Source organism: Acomys minous (genome assembly GCF_964271855.1).
Source record: "Acomys minous genome assembly, chromosome: 13".
Lineage (NCBI taxonomy): Eukaryota > Metazoa > Chordata > Mammalia > Rodentia > Muridae > Acomys > Acomys minous.
This window is the reverse complement of record NC_140495.1, coordinates 61,415,989-61,430,180: the sequence shown is the minus strand read 5'-3', so window position 1 is coordinate 61,430,180 and position 14,192 is coordinate 61,415,989. Positions and strand designations below refer to the sequence as shown.

The following is a 14,192-nucleotide window of genomic DNA, read 5'->3' as shown; positions in this document are numbered from 1 at the left end:
GGTGCTGGGTGGTGGTGGAGCATCATGCCCTTAATGCCAGCACTCAGGAGACAGAGGCAGTCGGATTTCTGTGAGTTCAAGGCCAGCCTGGTCTACAGAGGCAAGGGTCCAGGACAGCCAGAGCTGTTACACAGATAAATCCTGCCTCCAAAGCAACAACAATCCAAAAAAAAAAAAAAAAAAAAAAAAAAAAAAGGAAAGAAAGGAAGAAAGAGAATCAAGCTAGCCACCACCATCTTTCTGGCTGGAGAGATGGCCCAGCAGTCAAGAGCACTGACTGCTTTTCCAGAGGGCTCACGTGCGTGCAGTTTCCAGGGAGTCTGGCATCTTCTCACACACATCCACACAGGCAAAATGCCAACGCACATAAAATAAAAATAAATAAATCTTTTTTTTTTTTAGAAAAGAAAGAAAGAAATGTGACCTACCACTGAATGTAATGAAGACAAGATGAAATCTACGTAACAGTAAAGCTGTTGGCTAAGATCCCATCACAGAGGCGTCAACTCTGTCGGTCCCTGTCGCCTTCCTTTCTCTAACGTAGCAATAGAAAATGGGTCTCCAAACATTGTAAGGACAGATCGGCCGGTTGGAGGGAAGAGGTAAACTGCTCCGTCTTAGAGTTTGGTGGGAGCAGACGGACAGACAGTGAACACGAAGGTCACCCAAGGCTCTGGAGCATGGGCTTTGTGAAAGGTGTGCTGGGACAGGTGTGGCAAACTACGGGGCTGCATGAATCATGTGCAGTAATTCAACCAGGAGCCACTACCTAACTACATACGCATAAGCATGGCTGCGGCAGTTTTATAATCCGACCACTCCCTTTTACAGTGTTTCCTACAGCTGAGCGTTACAAATAAAGATTTCTTCAGAAAAATGGACTCCTTCCACTTTTCACAATCACTCTTTTTTTTTTTGGTGGGGTGGGGGGTTCGTGACAGGGTTTCTCTGTGTAGCCTTAGCTGTCCTGGATTCCCTTTGTAGACCAGGCTAACTTCGAATTCACAGCGATCTGCCTGCCTCTGCCTCCTGAGTGCTGGGATTAAACGCATGGGCCACCACCGCCCGGCATACTCAAATATTAAGTACGTGTTTCGGAACATGATGACTGAGAACGTTATTTCCCCTACCAAGACCCAAAGGTAAATTCTCCTACACGCAGATTCAAAGGGCGCAAGCTTCGGCGCTTAAGGAGGACGCCGTCAAAGCAGCCCGCGCGCAGTTCACGGTCTCAGGGGCGGAGTCCGCCACCAACACCCCGCCCACTTTCCTGCCGGAAGCGGAAACGCCTCTCGCGCCCTGCAGCTTTCCCGTCGCTGGTTCCGGAGTGGAGGCTCTCAGTTCTAGCTCTCCATGGCGCTGGCTGTTTTGCGCGTCCTAGAACCCTTCCCGGCAGAGACACCGCCGTTGGCGGTGCTGCTGCCTCCCGGGGGCCCGTGGCCTGCGACGGGGCTGGGGCTGGTGCTGGCGCTGCGGCCGGCGAGCGAAAGTCCTGCGGGGCCGGCGCTGCTCGTGGCGGGCCTGGAAGGGCCGGGCGCCCAGAGCGAGCAGCGAGGGCCGGGGCCTCCGCAGCTGCTGGTGAGCCGCGCGCTGCTGCGGCTCCTGGCGCTGGGCCCCGGGGCGCGAGTGCGAGCGCGGCCTGTGCGGCGGCCTCCGGCACTGAGCTGGGCGCTGCTTGGCTCGTCTCCCGGGCCTGGGCTTGGGCCTCGAGTCGGGCCTCTGCTGGTGCGCCGCGGGGAGACCCTGCCCCTGCCCGGGTCGCGAGTGCTGGAGACGCGGCCAGCGTTGCAAGGGCTGCTGGGCCCAGGGACGCGGCTGGCAGTGACTGAGCTCCGCGGTCTGGCCAAACTGGGCCCGGAGAGTAGGGAGCACAGCCATCCCCCACCTCCGCCCTTAGTCTCTTCCTTTGCTGTTTCCCACTCGGTCCGGCAACTCCAAGGAGTTCTGGGAGGGAGTGGAGATGCACTGGGTGTGAGCCGGAGCTGTCTTCGAAGTCTCGGGCTCTTCCAGGGCGAATGGGTATGGGTGTCCCGGGTCGGAGAGTTCCCAAACCCCTCCCAACCGCATTTGGCTCAAGTACAGGTCCTAGAACCTCGCTGGGACCTGTCCGAAAAACTGGGACCCAGCTCTGGGCAGCTGGGAGAGCCACTCGCTGACAGACTGGTGTATGTGCCTGCCACTCTGGCTTTTAATCTCGGCTGTGACCCCCTGGAAGTGGGAGAGCTCAGAATCCAGGTCAGGCATGCTTCCTTTTCCTTCTGCCTTCTCTCACCTCTCACAGCTCATTTGGAAGGCGAGGGCTGTGGGATTCGGGTCCCCTTGTGCCTTACAACCTTGGACTTTGCACTTCAGGTCTCACTGAGCCTTGTTTACCCGTTCCCTATTATTAAACTGTGTCTCCATGGCGCAGTGGTGCACGGGAACGGCTTTCATGTGTTCAGGTGAAAGGTGAGGTTCGCTGTCAAGTATCAGCTGTGCATACTCCTGCTTAACGATAATCAGCAACTGGGTTGCTAACAGCAGAATGGTATCTTGGTACCTTTGGCTCATGCCTTCTCTTCCTATCCAGCTTTATTTGATAACATTCTACCATCCTTTCCTTCAGTGTCTGCCTAAAAGGGACGCCTCCTTCCTAAACCCTTTCATGACCTCATAGCCACGACCTTGACATCGTTTCTAACCCCCTCTAGCCTTTTGAATCGTTGTTGGGATAATTTACCTTATTTTTATGACTACATACTCTATCTAGTCCTCAATCGTATATTGTAAATTCCTTGAAAGGGCTTTTTGTTATCTTTGGTACTGGTCATTAATACATCTTATTAAAGTTAAGAGACGCTCTTGAAGTGTTTTAGTTTCTGCCTTTTTTAATTTTTTAAAAAAATATTTATTATTATGTATACAGTGCTTTGCCTACATATACATCGGCAGACCAGAAGAGTGCATGAGATCACATTATAGATGGTTGTGAGCCACCACGTGGTTGCTGGGAATTGAACTCAGGACCTCTGGAAGAGCAGTCAGTGCTCTTAACCACTGAGCCATCTTACCAGCCCTAGTTTCTGCCTTTTAATAATACAGTTGTGTTTGGGGAGGGACACTACACTGTTGTTTTGTTTCTTTGGTTTTTCGAGACAAGGTTTCTCTGTGTAGCCTTGACCGTCCTGGACTCACTTTGTAGACCAGGCTGGCTTTGAACTCACAGAGATCCTCCTGCCTCTGCCTCCCGAGTGCTGGGATTAGCATGCGCCACCATACCTGGCTCCTACAGGCGGCTTTTTGAAATCAAGACTCAAGAAGAATGGCATGGCTTCTTGGTTCACATTAGGACAGCTTTTGTTTGTCTTTTTTTTTTTTTTTTTTTTTTTAAGGACAGTTGAGGTCTGCAATTTGGCTACCTCAGGTCACTAGCCTTGACATGGGACAGACAAAAGGCAGATGTGGATACTGGCTGCTAAGAGAGCAAGCAGCCTTACAACTCCTGGGAGCTATAAGGTGGCCATTGTTTCTCCATTAGAGGTATTTGGAAGGCTCTGTTGCCCCTGAGGACAAAGGAAGCTGTTCAGCGCTGCCTGGGCCTCCATTTGCTCAAGAACTACACATTGAAATCGTGTCCTCACCTAACTACAGTGTTAATGGAAATTATGACCATATTCTTCACCAGCACTTCCGTACACCCAGGTTAGCCGCCTCTGCCTTTAGACAAGAACGCCTCACTTGGCCCCTTCCTCTCAGCCCACACTTCAGGTCCAGGTCCCCCAGGGCTGCTGACTTAAAAGAAGCCTCATTATAGGCAGAATTGTGCCAGGGAACCTTGGGTGACCAGGAGGTGAATTTGAACATTCTAAGAAAAAAAAAAAAGGATGGGTCAAAGAAATCGCGAGAAGAGCCAGGAGCCCTTCTGTCTCTGGTGTCTTCTAGTCTCACCACCGTTTCCCCAGCTCCATCTAAGTTTTAATTGTCCCCTAGAAAGTTGCTTGGGAAGCTGTGGGTCTTCTCATTGGAAACAAGCCCAGCTGTGTCAGGCACACGTTCCTGACTCCCACTGTGAGCTGACTGAGGCCACTGATATGTTGCAGGGTGGTCCAGGAAGGGGATGTTCTGTGTATACCAACGACTGGGCAAGTTGAGATCCTCGAAGGAAGCCTGGAGAAACTGCCCAGGTATGCGCTGCCTCCTCACCTATAGCCTAGAGTCATAACCTGAGTGCAGTTCCACCGTCTTCTCCCCATCATTTGTGTGTAATAATTCTGTACCAAAGGATGTTTCATTTTTGTTAGAGAGAGAGGTGCACGTTCTGGTGCCCAAATGGACATAACCAAAGACTGGTTACGAATCACTGCCTGGCTGAGGTGTAAGTGGTAAAGCTTGTGAAGGGGGCCTGTATTTGATTCCTATCACACGTGGACACACCAAGTGAGCGAACACTTTAATAGAGCTGGGGATACAGCTAAGTGTAGTGCACTTGCCTAGCTTGACTGGAGGCCCCGGGTTCAATCCCTAGCACATATAATCTGGCAAGGTCGTATACATCTCTACTTTTAAGACTAGGGAGGTATAGGTAGGAAGATCATTAGTTCAAGAACAGCTTTGGCTACGTAGTGAGTTCAAGGCCAGCCTGGGCTTCATGAAACTACATGGGGAGGGTGGGGGGCCATGGAGACTAATTTGGCCTTCTATGAAGGGAGGAAAATGTAACTGTACTCAGGCAGTAGTCGTGCCTTCTAAACTGCTTTCTCATTTCCTATAGTGTTGGCTCTGTTTCTTAACAATTAAACTTCATTATACAACCCAACTAGCATACACAAGAAGGAAAAGAGGTTAAAGGGACAAAAGAGTGAACCTTCCAGTATCCGTTCCACTGGACGGGTCCTTAGGTGTCTCTCTGTCCCACGTGCTGGTCCCTCTGCGCTCTCGCCTGGCCTGAACTTGTTCTCTCCTCCCCACCTTCCCAGTCACATGCAAAGGGAGGTCTCCTTCTCCCTTCGAGGGTCAATCAGGAAAACAATAGCCACGGTGGGGTTCCCAGGTCGGCTTCCTGAATTCCAAGCCCAGGAAGGCTCCAAACAGTCTGTCACAAGGTATTCATGGTGTGCCCCAAGGGTAAAGCCCGCCAAGACTGCTTCCACCTGTGACAAAGCTTAATCTTTCCCACAGTAGAGCATTTTTCCCCTACTTTCATGTTTTGTGCGTGTGTGCGTGTGTGTGCGTGTGTGTGTGTGTGTGTGTGTGTGTGTGTGTGTGTGTGTGTGTGTGAGAGAGAGAGAGAGAGAGAGAGAGAGAGAGAGAGAGAGAGAGAGAGAGAGATTCATGTACATGGTTTCATACATTCATTAGTGGAGGTCAAGATTACGCTCAAAGATCTTGCCAGGCGTGGTGGGGTTTGACTTTAATCCCAGCAGAGGCAGGCCGATCTCTAAGTTAGAGGCCAGCCTGGTCTACAGAGTGAGTTCAGGACAGCCAAGGCTGCACGGAGAAACCCTGTCTCCAAAATAAAATAAAAAAAAGAGGAGGAGGAGCAGGATCTCGCTTTCTACCTTACAGGGTTTGGGAATAGAATTTAGGTTATTGGGGCTGGAGAGATGGCTCAGTGGTTAAGAGCACTGTCTGCTCTTCCAGAGGTCCTGAGTTAATTCCCAGCAACCACATGGTGGCTCACAACCATCTATAATGAGATCTGATGCCCCCTTCTGGCTTGTGGGAGTACATGCACTCGACATAAAATAAATTTTGAAAAAAAAATTTAGGTTATTGGGCTTGGCAGCAAGTGCCTTTACCTGCTAAACTATCTTGCTGCTGGTCCCCACTTTTGTTGTTTTTAGGTTTAGTTAAAAGATTGGTGGCACACACCTTTAAATCCCAGCACTTAGGAGGCAGAGGCAGGCAGATGGATGTGAGTTCGAGACCAGCCTGGTCTGGTCTACAAAGCAAGTTCAGGACAGCCAAGGCTAAACACAGAAACCCTGTCTTCAAAAAACAAACAAACCAAACAAACATTTATTAAGGGGCCAGGTGGTAGTGAAGCACTCCTTTAATCCTACTACTCAGGAAGCAGAGGCAGGTAGTGGATCTTTGTGAGTTCGAGGCCAGCCTTATCTACAGAGCAAGTTCCTGGACACCCAGGGCTACACAGAGAAACCTGTCTTTAAAAAAAAAAAGATGTATTAAAGAAAATAGAACCATCAAGAGTGTCAGGGACTCTAAGGGAGGATTGCTCTCTCATGTTTTATTAGGGAGCACATTTGGCAACTAGAGCAGGTTTTCTGCCTCAATCTGTGTCCTATTCCAAGAGAAACACATGCCAGGAATGCCTGCCTCATCTTTGTCAACATCCAGACCTTGGTTCTTGTTGGTACTTGGTGCCTATCTTAAGACAGAACGGCTCTGGTGAAGGTGATGATAGTAACCGTAGTCCATACGCAGGGGCCTGACATTTAGGCTGGTACTCACCATCCTCTCTCCTGCCCCTGCGTGTCTGTCTGTCTGTCTGTCTGTCTGTCTGTCTCTCTCTCTCTCTCTCTCTCCCCCCCCCCCCTCTCTCTCTCTCGTTTTGGTTGGTTGGTTTTTTTTGTTTTCGAGACAGGACTTCTCTGTTCCTTGGCTGTCCTGGACTCCCTTTGTAGACCAGGCTGGCTTCAAACTCACAGAGATCCACCTGCCTCTGCCTCCTGAGTGCTGTGATTAGAGGCATGTGTTACCACGCCCGGCTTGCCCCTTTGTCTCTTTTACAAATGCCTACGAGCTGGTGGTGTGTGTGTGTGTGGCGGGTGTTCTGTTTTTGTTTTTGTTTTTTTAAGATTTATGTATTATGTATACAATGTTCTGCTTGTATGTGTGCCTGCCCGCCAGAAGAGAACAGCAGATTTCCTTTTGGATGGTTGGGAGCCATCATGTGGTTGCTGGGAATTGAACTCAGGACCTTTGGAAGAACAGGCAGTGCTTTTTTTTTTTTTTTTAAATTTATTTATTATGTACCCCAGAAGAGGGCACCAGATCTCATTAGAGATGGTTGTGAGCCACCATGTGGTTGCTGGGAATTGAACTCAGGACCTTCGGAAGAGCAAACAGTGTTCTTAACCTCTGAGCCATCTTTGCCAGTTGTTCTATTTTTGAGTGGGGTTCCTACTCTGTAGTTCAGAGTGGTCTCATACTCACTGTGTAACCTAAAATGACCTTGAACTTGCAGCCATTCTCCTGGCCCAGCCTCCTGAGTGCTCAGATTACCATCCCTGATTTAGTTGTTGTTTTATGATTTATTTATTTATTTATTTATTTATTTATTTATGCTCTGCCTGCATGTACTCCTGCAGGCCAGAAGAGGGCATCAGATCATATTATAGATGGTTATGAGCCACTATATGGTTGCTGGGAATTGAACTCAGGACCTCTGGAGGAGCAGTCAGTGCACTTAACCTCTGAGCCATCTCTCCAGCCCAGTTGTTGTTTTATTTTGAGACAGTGTTTCACTGTGTGTAGCTCTGGCTGTCCTGAAAATTACAGATACCCAACTGCCTCTGAGTTTCAAATTCTGAGATCAAAGGCATCCACCACTGTGCCCAGAGTGACTTGGCTTATTTTTTCTGTGTTTTGGGGCATGTGGGGGTGGCTAAGACAGGGTGTCTCTGTGTAGCCCTAGCTGTCCTAGAACTCACTCTGTAGACCAGGCTGGCCTTAAACTCAGAGATCTGCCTGGTTATGCCTCCCGAGTGCTGGGATTAAAGGTGTGGGCCACTGGCCCTGCTTTTTGCTTGTATTTTGAGAAAATGTTTCATGTAGCCCAGGCTAACTTCAAAATCTGTGTGAGAAAGATGGCCTTGAACTTCTGAGTCCTGAAATTTATAGTGTGCACAGTTTTGTGTGGTGCTTTGGATCCCCCAGGTCCTTCATGCTGGGCAAACATTCTACCAATAAAACTCAACAGTCCCTGATTTAGTAGTTTTTGTTTGTTTGTTTGTTTGTTTTTGTTTTGTGTTTTGGTTTTTTGAGACAGGGTTTCTCTGTGTTAACCTTGCCTGTCCTGGACTCGCTTTGTAGACCAGGCTAGCCTCGAACTCACTGTGATCCGCCTGCCTCTGCCTCCCAAGTGCTGGGATTACAGGCGTGCGCCACCACGCCTGGCTTGATTTAGTATTCTGTAGAAAAACTGCAGAAAAACTGTCTCAAAAAAACAAAAACAAAAGAAAGAAAAGAAACACTGCAGACCACCCACACTTGGTCCTTTCAGAGGAGAGTAGGTAGTTGGCCATTTCGAGGCACAGCAGGAGGCCATGTTTCCTGCACTGCTGCTGACCCCGCCCTAGGAGCACAGCCCTTGAGGAGCCGCTCCTCAGGAGAGCAGGGCTGGGACCGCAGGCAAGTGAGTCCAAGGGCAGATGTAAGTGCTGAGGCCGCCTGGCCTTGGTAAAGGAAACCCAGAGAGCTCTGTAGATCTCTAACATCATGATGGACCCTCTTCAGCCTCCTCTGTACTCTGCTTCACAAACCAAAGATGCAAGGGCAGTGGCTGTGGTTAAACACTATGCACAACTGTAACCCAGCTCTTGGGGTGGGAGAGGCAGGTGGACCAGGCTGGCCTTGAACTCACAGAGCTCCACCTGCCTCTGCCTCCCCAGTGCTAGAACTACAGGCATGCACCAATGCATCCAGCAAATGTTTGTTTATTTTTCATGTTTTAATTTACTTGTATTTTTCATATACATGTATATTATAACACATATATAAAATAAGCTACATACAGCAAGAAGAACCATGAAACAATCAGGAATTATATTAATGTTACATTCATAGTATTTTGGCTATTTGTATTTGGAAACCTTGAAGAAAACATATTTCCTGTCTTGGTGAGTCTAAAATTCTGAATGTAAATCATTATCTATCATATCTCATTCTCTATCAACCTAAAATATCTATCTAGAACTAAAAACATCTTAACCCCTAAACAACTAAGCTTGATTGTAAAACTAAACTATCTGGTCCTCAACCCTGTCAGAGACTTGAGAAGGAATAAAAGTAATTACCTGAATAAGCAGGAAGTACAGGTTAGCAGCTTCCAAAGTGAAAAAAGTGACAGACAGTTGGCTTTCTCAACAGTCAGCCAAAACTATAACGTTGGAGCATCATCTCCAGTCTTCTGGCCCAGTATATCTTGACAGACATATTTGTGAGGCAAATATTTTTTAAAGCTTCACAGATAATACCAGGATAGAGCATTGTTCATCTCACTTTGTAGCGCACCTTTTGAGGTGGGGGCCTAGGCCACATGCCTGGAGACATACCCTCTTGGGACTGTCTAAAGGTTGTAATGGGACCCTTCTGCACCCACCCCCCCATTTCCTCCATACCCAGTCCCCACCCTGCGTCATCAGTCTCAGGGCAGTGCTGCTCTTTTAAGTTTGTCCTCTGTGAGAAAGCCACCTGCTCTCGGAGAGGGGCAGCCGTGGACTTGGTCCATTAGTCGTCTTTCTTACAGGTGGCGGGAGGTGTTTTTTAAAGTGAAGAAAACAGTCGGGGAAGCCCCAGAAGGGCCAGCCAGTGCCTTCCTGGCAGATAGCACCCACACCTCTTTATACATGGTAAGGCCTTGTGTGGGAGAAGACCTACCCCGGGGGAGGAGCCCTGGAGAGCCCTGGACTGGTTCCTCCCTTTCCCAGGCAGGTTCTGCCCTGAGTCGTGTTCCACTGCCGCCTTCAGGAAGGCCCACTCCTTGGGACAGCTTGTCTCCTCCAGGCCTGGAGGCCTTGGTAAATGAGCTCTGTGCTGTCTTGAAGCCTCACCTGCAGCCTGGGTGAGCGAGACCACACCACGAGGTGCAAATCCAGGCTGTGAGAAGGGCTTGCTCAGGGCATATCCCTGCAGAGGCCCAAGCAGGGGCAATAACTTCCAATGGTCCACTCAGGGTTAGCGACCCCAAGGAAGGACACCTAGTCTGGGTGCCCAGCCACTGGCTTATACAAGCCGACTCCCAGGCAGCTGAGTCCATGATCATCCCAGGAGGACACAGTGGCCAAGTACAAACCCAGATCCCTCCCTGTGATCCTATCAAGCTTGGCTGCACTGAAGGCACAGTGGTTGGTCAGCTGACAAGGCCTCAGAGCGTGGACACTGCCTGAATGGGGATTAGGGAGGCACAAGGAGAGACCGGATGCTTTTGAGATCCAAGGGGCCCTGTGATGACATTTGGACAGAAAGTGGGGTGGGGGACAGCATCTATTCTCTAATTACAGAGGAACCTTGCTCACGGGAGCCAGTTGTGTGCTTCTCCGGGGGCCCCCAGGCAGCGGGAAGACCACAGCAGTCTCTGCCGCATGCAATCGGCTTGGGCTCCATTTACTGAAGGTGAGGGCTTCTGAAGAGAACTCCGACGCCTTCCCCTCGGCCCAGAGTCTGCCTTTCTCTCTCTGTTCCCTCACTACTGTCTAGCAGCACCAACACTTCAGTGCAGTGGTCCAGGCTAATACAAGTCCCACGATGCTTAGCTACTCTGAGGTCCTTTGAGGACGGAGGGGTTTCAAGGTTGCACATTCCAGCTGTGTTTTAACTCCTCCTCCTCTCTGCCTTGGCGGTACCTCTGTTCTCACAGACCCATCTGGTCTTTTCCCCAGGTGCCCTGCTCCAGCCTCTGTGCAGACACTACTGGCGCTGTGGAGACAAAGCTGCAGGCTGCCTTCTCCCGGGCCCGCCGCTGCAGGCCTGCAGTCCTGTTGCTGACAGCTGTGGACCTTCTGGGCCGCGATCGCGATGGGCTGGGTGAGGATGCCCGTGTGGTGGCCACTCTGCGTCACCTCCTCCTTGATGAGGACCCTCTCAGCAGGTATTTATAAAGCAGGCAGGTTACGAAGGGGAAGCCCCCTTCTGAGCCTTTTCAGCCCTTCACTCCTCATTTCCTGACATCCTGCTAGCTTCTCAGAAATCTCACCTGCCTCTGCCTGGGCTGAATTCAGAGGTGGGAGGGTGCAGTCTAGCATTTTGGAGGAAACACTTTGTCCTCAGTGAGCTTCCCCTGTGAAGCACAGATTCCCTTTTGCCCCACCATTGCCTGGGGCTCATCTCGACCCAGTCCTGACACCAACCCTCCCCATACCTGCGCACCACACTCAGGAGCTGCCTGCCAGGCACGCTCTTCCACTCTGTCTGCAGTTGCCCTCCGCTGATGGTGGTGGCCACTACAAGCCGTGCCCAGGACCTGCCTGCTGATGTGCAGACAGCATTTCCTCATGAGCTCGAGGTGCCGGTGCTGACCGAGGGGCAGCGGCTCAGTGTCCTGCAGGCCCTCACCTCCCACCTTCCCTTGGGCCAGGAGGTGAACCTGTCGCAGCTGGCGCGGCGGTGCGCGGTGAGCATCTACACAGGGCGCCTTCGCTCTGGGAGCTCACGGGCTGCTTGTGGGACATAGGACTTTGTTTCTGCTGCCCCGTGAGCCTGGGAAGCACCAAAGCCCCTGTTCCGGTGGAGTTAGAGCTATGGGCTCTGCCTGCCCTGCCCATGTGTCCTTTTGTGTAATTCCCTAGGGCTTTGTGGTAGGGGACCTCTATGCTCTTCTGACTCACACCAGCCGGGCGTCCTGCGCCAGGATCAAAGCCTCAGGGTAAGAGGAAGCCACCACAGGGGACGAGGCTGGTGAGGTGGGGAGAAGGCAGCAGAACCCTGGCAGTGGGGTGCTCTTCTCCTCCTGCTGCATGCTGTTGTTTTGTGATAATCTTAACCCATAACCTGGTTGTCCTGGCCTTTTTTTTTTTAAAGGCAGGGTCTCACTATGCTGCCTTGGCTGGCCTGGATGCACTGTGTAGGCCAAGCTAGTGTTGAGCTCATAGATACGCACTGTCTCTGCTGCATGGGTCCTGGGAGCAAAGGCGTGGCCTAGAACTCCTAAAAAATCCCCTACCCTCCACCTCCCAAGTGCTGGGGTCACAGCTGTAAACCTGGCCCCCTGTTTCTCTTTGTAGTCTGGCCGGTGGCTTGAGTGAGGAGGATGAGCGGGAGCTGTGTGCGGCTGGCTTCCCCCTGCTGGCCGAGGACTTCGGGCAGGCGCTAGACCAACTGCAGACAGCGCACTCCCAAGCTGTGGGAGCACCCAGGGTGAGACTCCAGGTGCTGTGAGGCGGGGCCAGAGCGCCCTGCCCTCGCACCTCCCTGACCACTCCTCTGTCTCCCAGATCCCTGCAGTGTCCTGGCATGATGTGGGCGGGCTGCAGGATGTGAAGAAGGAGATCCTGGAGACCATCCAGCTCCCTCTGGAGCACCCTGAGCTGCTAAGCCTGGGCCTGAGACGATCCGGCCTTCTGCTCCATGGGCCTCCAGGCACTGGCAAGACCCTCCTGGCCAAGGCAGTAGCCACTGAGTGCAGCCTCACCTTCCTGAGGTTGGCATGGCTTAGGAGGGTATGTGGGAGGTGGGCAGCTGCAGCAGGCTGGTGGGGGAGGACGGGGAAGGGAGGGCAGGGCTAAAGGTGTCTGACAGGCCTTACTCGCCTATTCTGTCGCTCAGTATAAAGGGACCAGAGCTCATCAACATGTACGTGGGCCAAAGTGAGGAGAACGTGCGGGAAGGTGAGTGAGCAGGGATGGGCGGAGTCTCGGGTCTTCCCCAGCTCCAGTGGCCTTGTGCCACCTTATTTCCCAGCTGTTGCCCATGGTCAGCCCAGTGGGGTGATTGCCTGGTGCTTGAGCTGAACTGTCAGGCCTGTTCCCCATCCTTCTCCCCTGCCTTGACAACGCTCCCTGCAAGAGCCTCTTTCTCAGTGTTTGCCAGGGCCAGGGCCGCTGCTCCCTGCATCATCTTCTTTGATGAACTGGACTCCTTAGCTCCGAGCCGGGGCCGGAGTGGAGACTCTGGAGGTGTGATGGACAGGTCAGGGCTCTAAGACAGACGTTCCTGCCTTCTGTTCAGAGCTGGTCGAAGGGAAGATAGAAGGGACTTGGGTGTGGAACTCTGAGGAGGGCTGCCGGTGTACAGAGGGATGTGGGCCCCTGTGGCAGCAGCCTTCAGAGAGAGAGGTGCACGGGTGGCCTGGGGACACACTGAGGACTCTCTGGCCTTTGCCTCCTCCCCTGCAGAGTGGTGTCTCAGCTCTTGGCTGAGCTGGACGGTCTTCACAGCACTCAGGATGTGTTTGTGATCGGAGCCACCAACAGACCAGACCTGCTGGATCCTGCCCTTCTTCGGCCTGGCAGGTGGGTGTCCTGGACCTCTGTCCCCCAGAAGGCCCCTTGTTCCTTAACCTCTATTCTGTACGTCCCTGGCCTTTCATCCCTGGCAGCCCTGACACTCTTCTCACTGTTTGTACCTCTAAAGATTCGACAAGCTGGTGTTTGTTGGGGCAAGCGAGGACCGGGCCTCCCAGCTGCGTGTTCTGAGTGCCATCACACGCAAGTATGCTTTGTCAAAGGGCTGGGGGCCTCGGGATGGTCAGGGCATGCGTGCAGTCAGCGTGGCTTTTGAAGGAAGGGGTGGAGCCGGCTTTCAGATTGCTTCGGCTGTCACAGGTTCAAGCTGGAGGCCTCTGTGAGCCTGGTGAACGTGCTGGATTGCTGCCCGCCCCAGCTGACTGGTGCAGACCTCTATTCTCTCTGCTCTGACGCCATGACAGCTGCCCTCAAACGCAGGGTTCAAGCCCTAGAGGAAGGTGAGCCCACTTGGCAGCCCTAGGTGGGAGGCAGGCCTGGCCTGGCATCTCAGAGGAGGTCTCCCAGGGCTCTGTTCTACCTAGACACAGCAAAGCCTCTGTCCACTAGGGCGGGCCTCTGGCCTTAACTCTTCCTTGCCATCCCTCAGGGCTAGAGCTGGGGAGCTCAGCACTGCTGCTCACCATGGAGGACCTGTTGCAGGCCGCAGCCCGGCTGCAGCCCTCAGTCAGTGAGCAGGAGCTGCTCCGATACAAGCGCATCCAGCGCAAGTTTGCAGCCTGCTAGGAGCTAGCTGCCTGCCATCTGCATCTGCTGCCTATGTGGCTGAAGGTACCTGCTGCCTGTCACCTGATGGCTGCCGCCCTCCAGAAGATCCCTCCTGAGCCCTAGTGTGAGGCTCTCCTGCTCAGGAGGAGAGCCAGGTCGGGTAGCTTGCAGGCTTGGCAGCCTAAGATCAGGGTGAGGCATCAGTTCTGAGACAGAAAATAAAGTACATGCTGCCCCCTGCTGGTGTTGAGGTTGCGGTGCAAAGGGCACGGCTATGGGAGGAGTAAGGTCTAGGGGAGGGGA

At 52.2% G+C, this 14,192-nt stretch overlaps 1 protein-coding gene across 1 annotated transcript; it reads left to right on the top strand.

Annotated features, from left to right (window-relative positions):
* Nucleotides 1-1,289: 1,289 nt before the first annotated feature.
* PEX6 (peroxisomal biogenesis factor 6) lies at nt 1,290-14,129 on the top strand. Its single transcript, XM_084752983.1, has 17 exons — nt 1,290-2,235; nt 3,518-3,681; nt 4,080-4,163; nt 9,470-9,572; nt 9,651-9,784; nt 10,224-10,335; nt 10,602-10,810; nt 11,137-11,332; nt 11,508-11,584; nt 11,943-12,075; nt 12,153-12,358; nt 12,484-12,545; nt 12,738-12,846; nt 13,053-13,169; nt 13,291-13,368; nt 13,482-13,621; nt 13,771-14,129. Exons 1-17 carry the CDS (start codon nt 1,354-1,356, stop codon nt 13,905-13,907), a joined length of 2,943 nt encoding a protein of 980 aa, XP_084609109.1. The 5' UTR covers nt 1,290-1,353; the 3' UTR covers nt 13,908-14,129.
* Nucleotides 14,130-14,192: the final 63 nt, after the last annotated feature.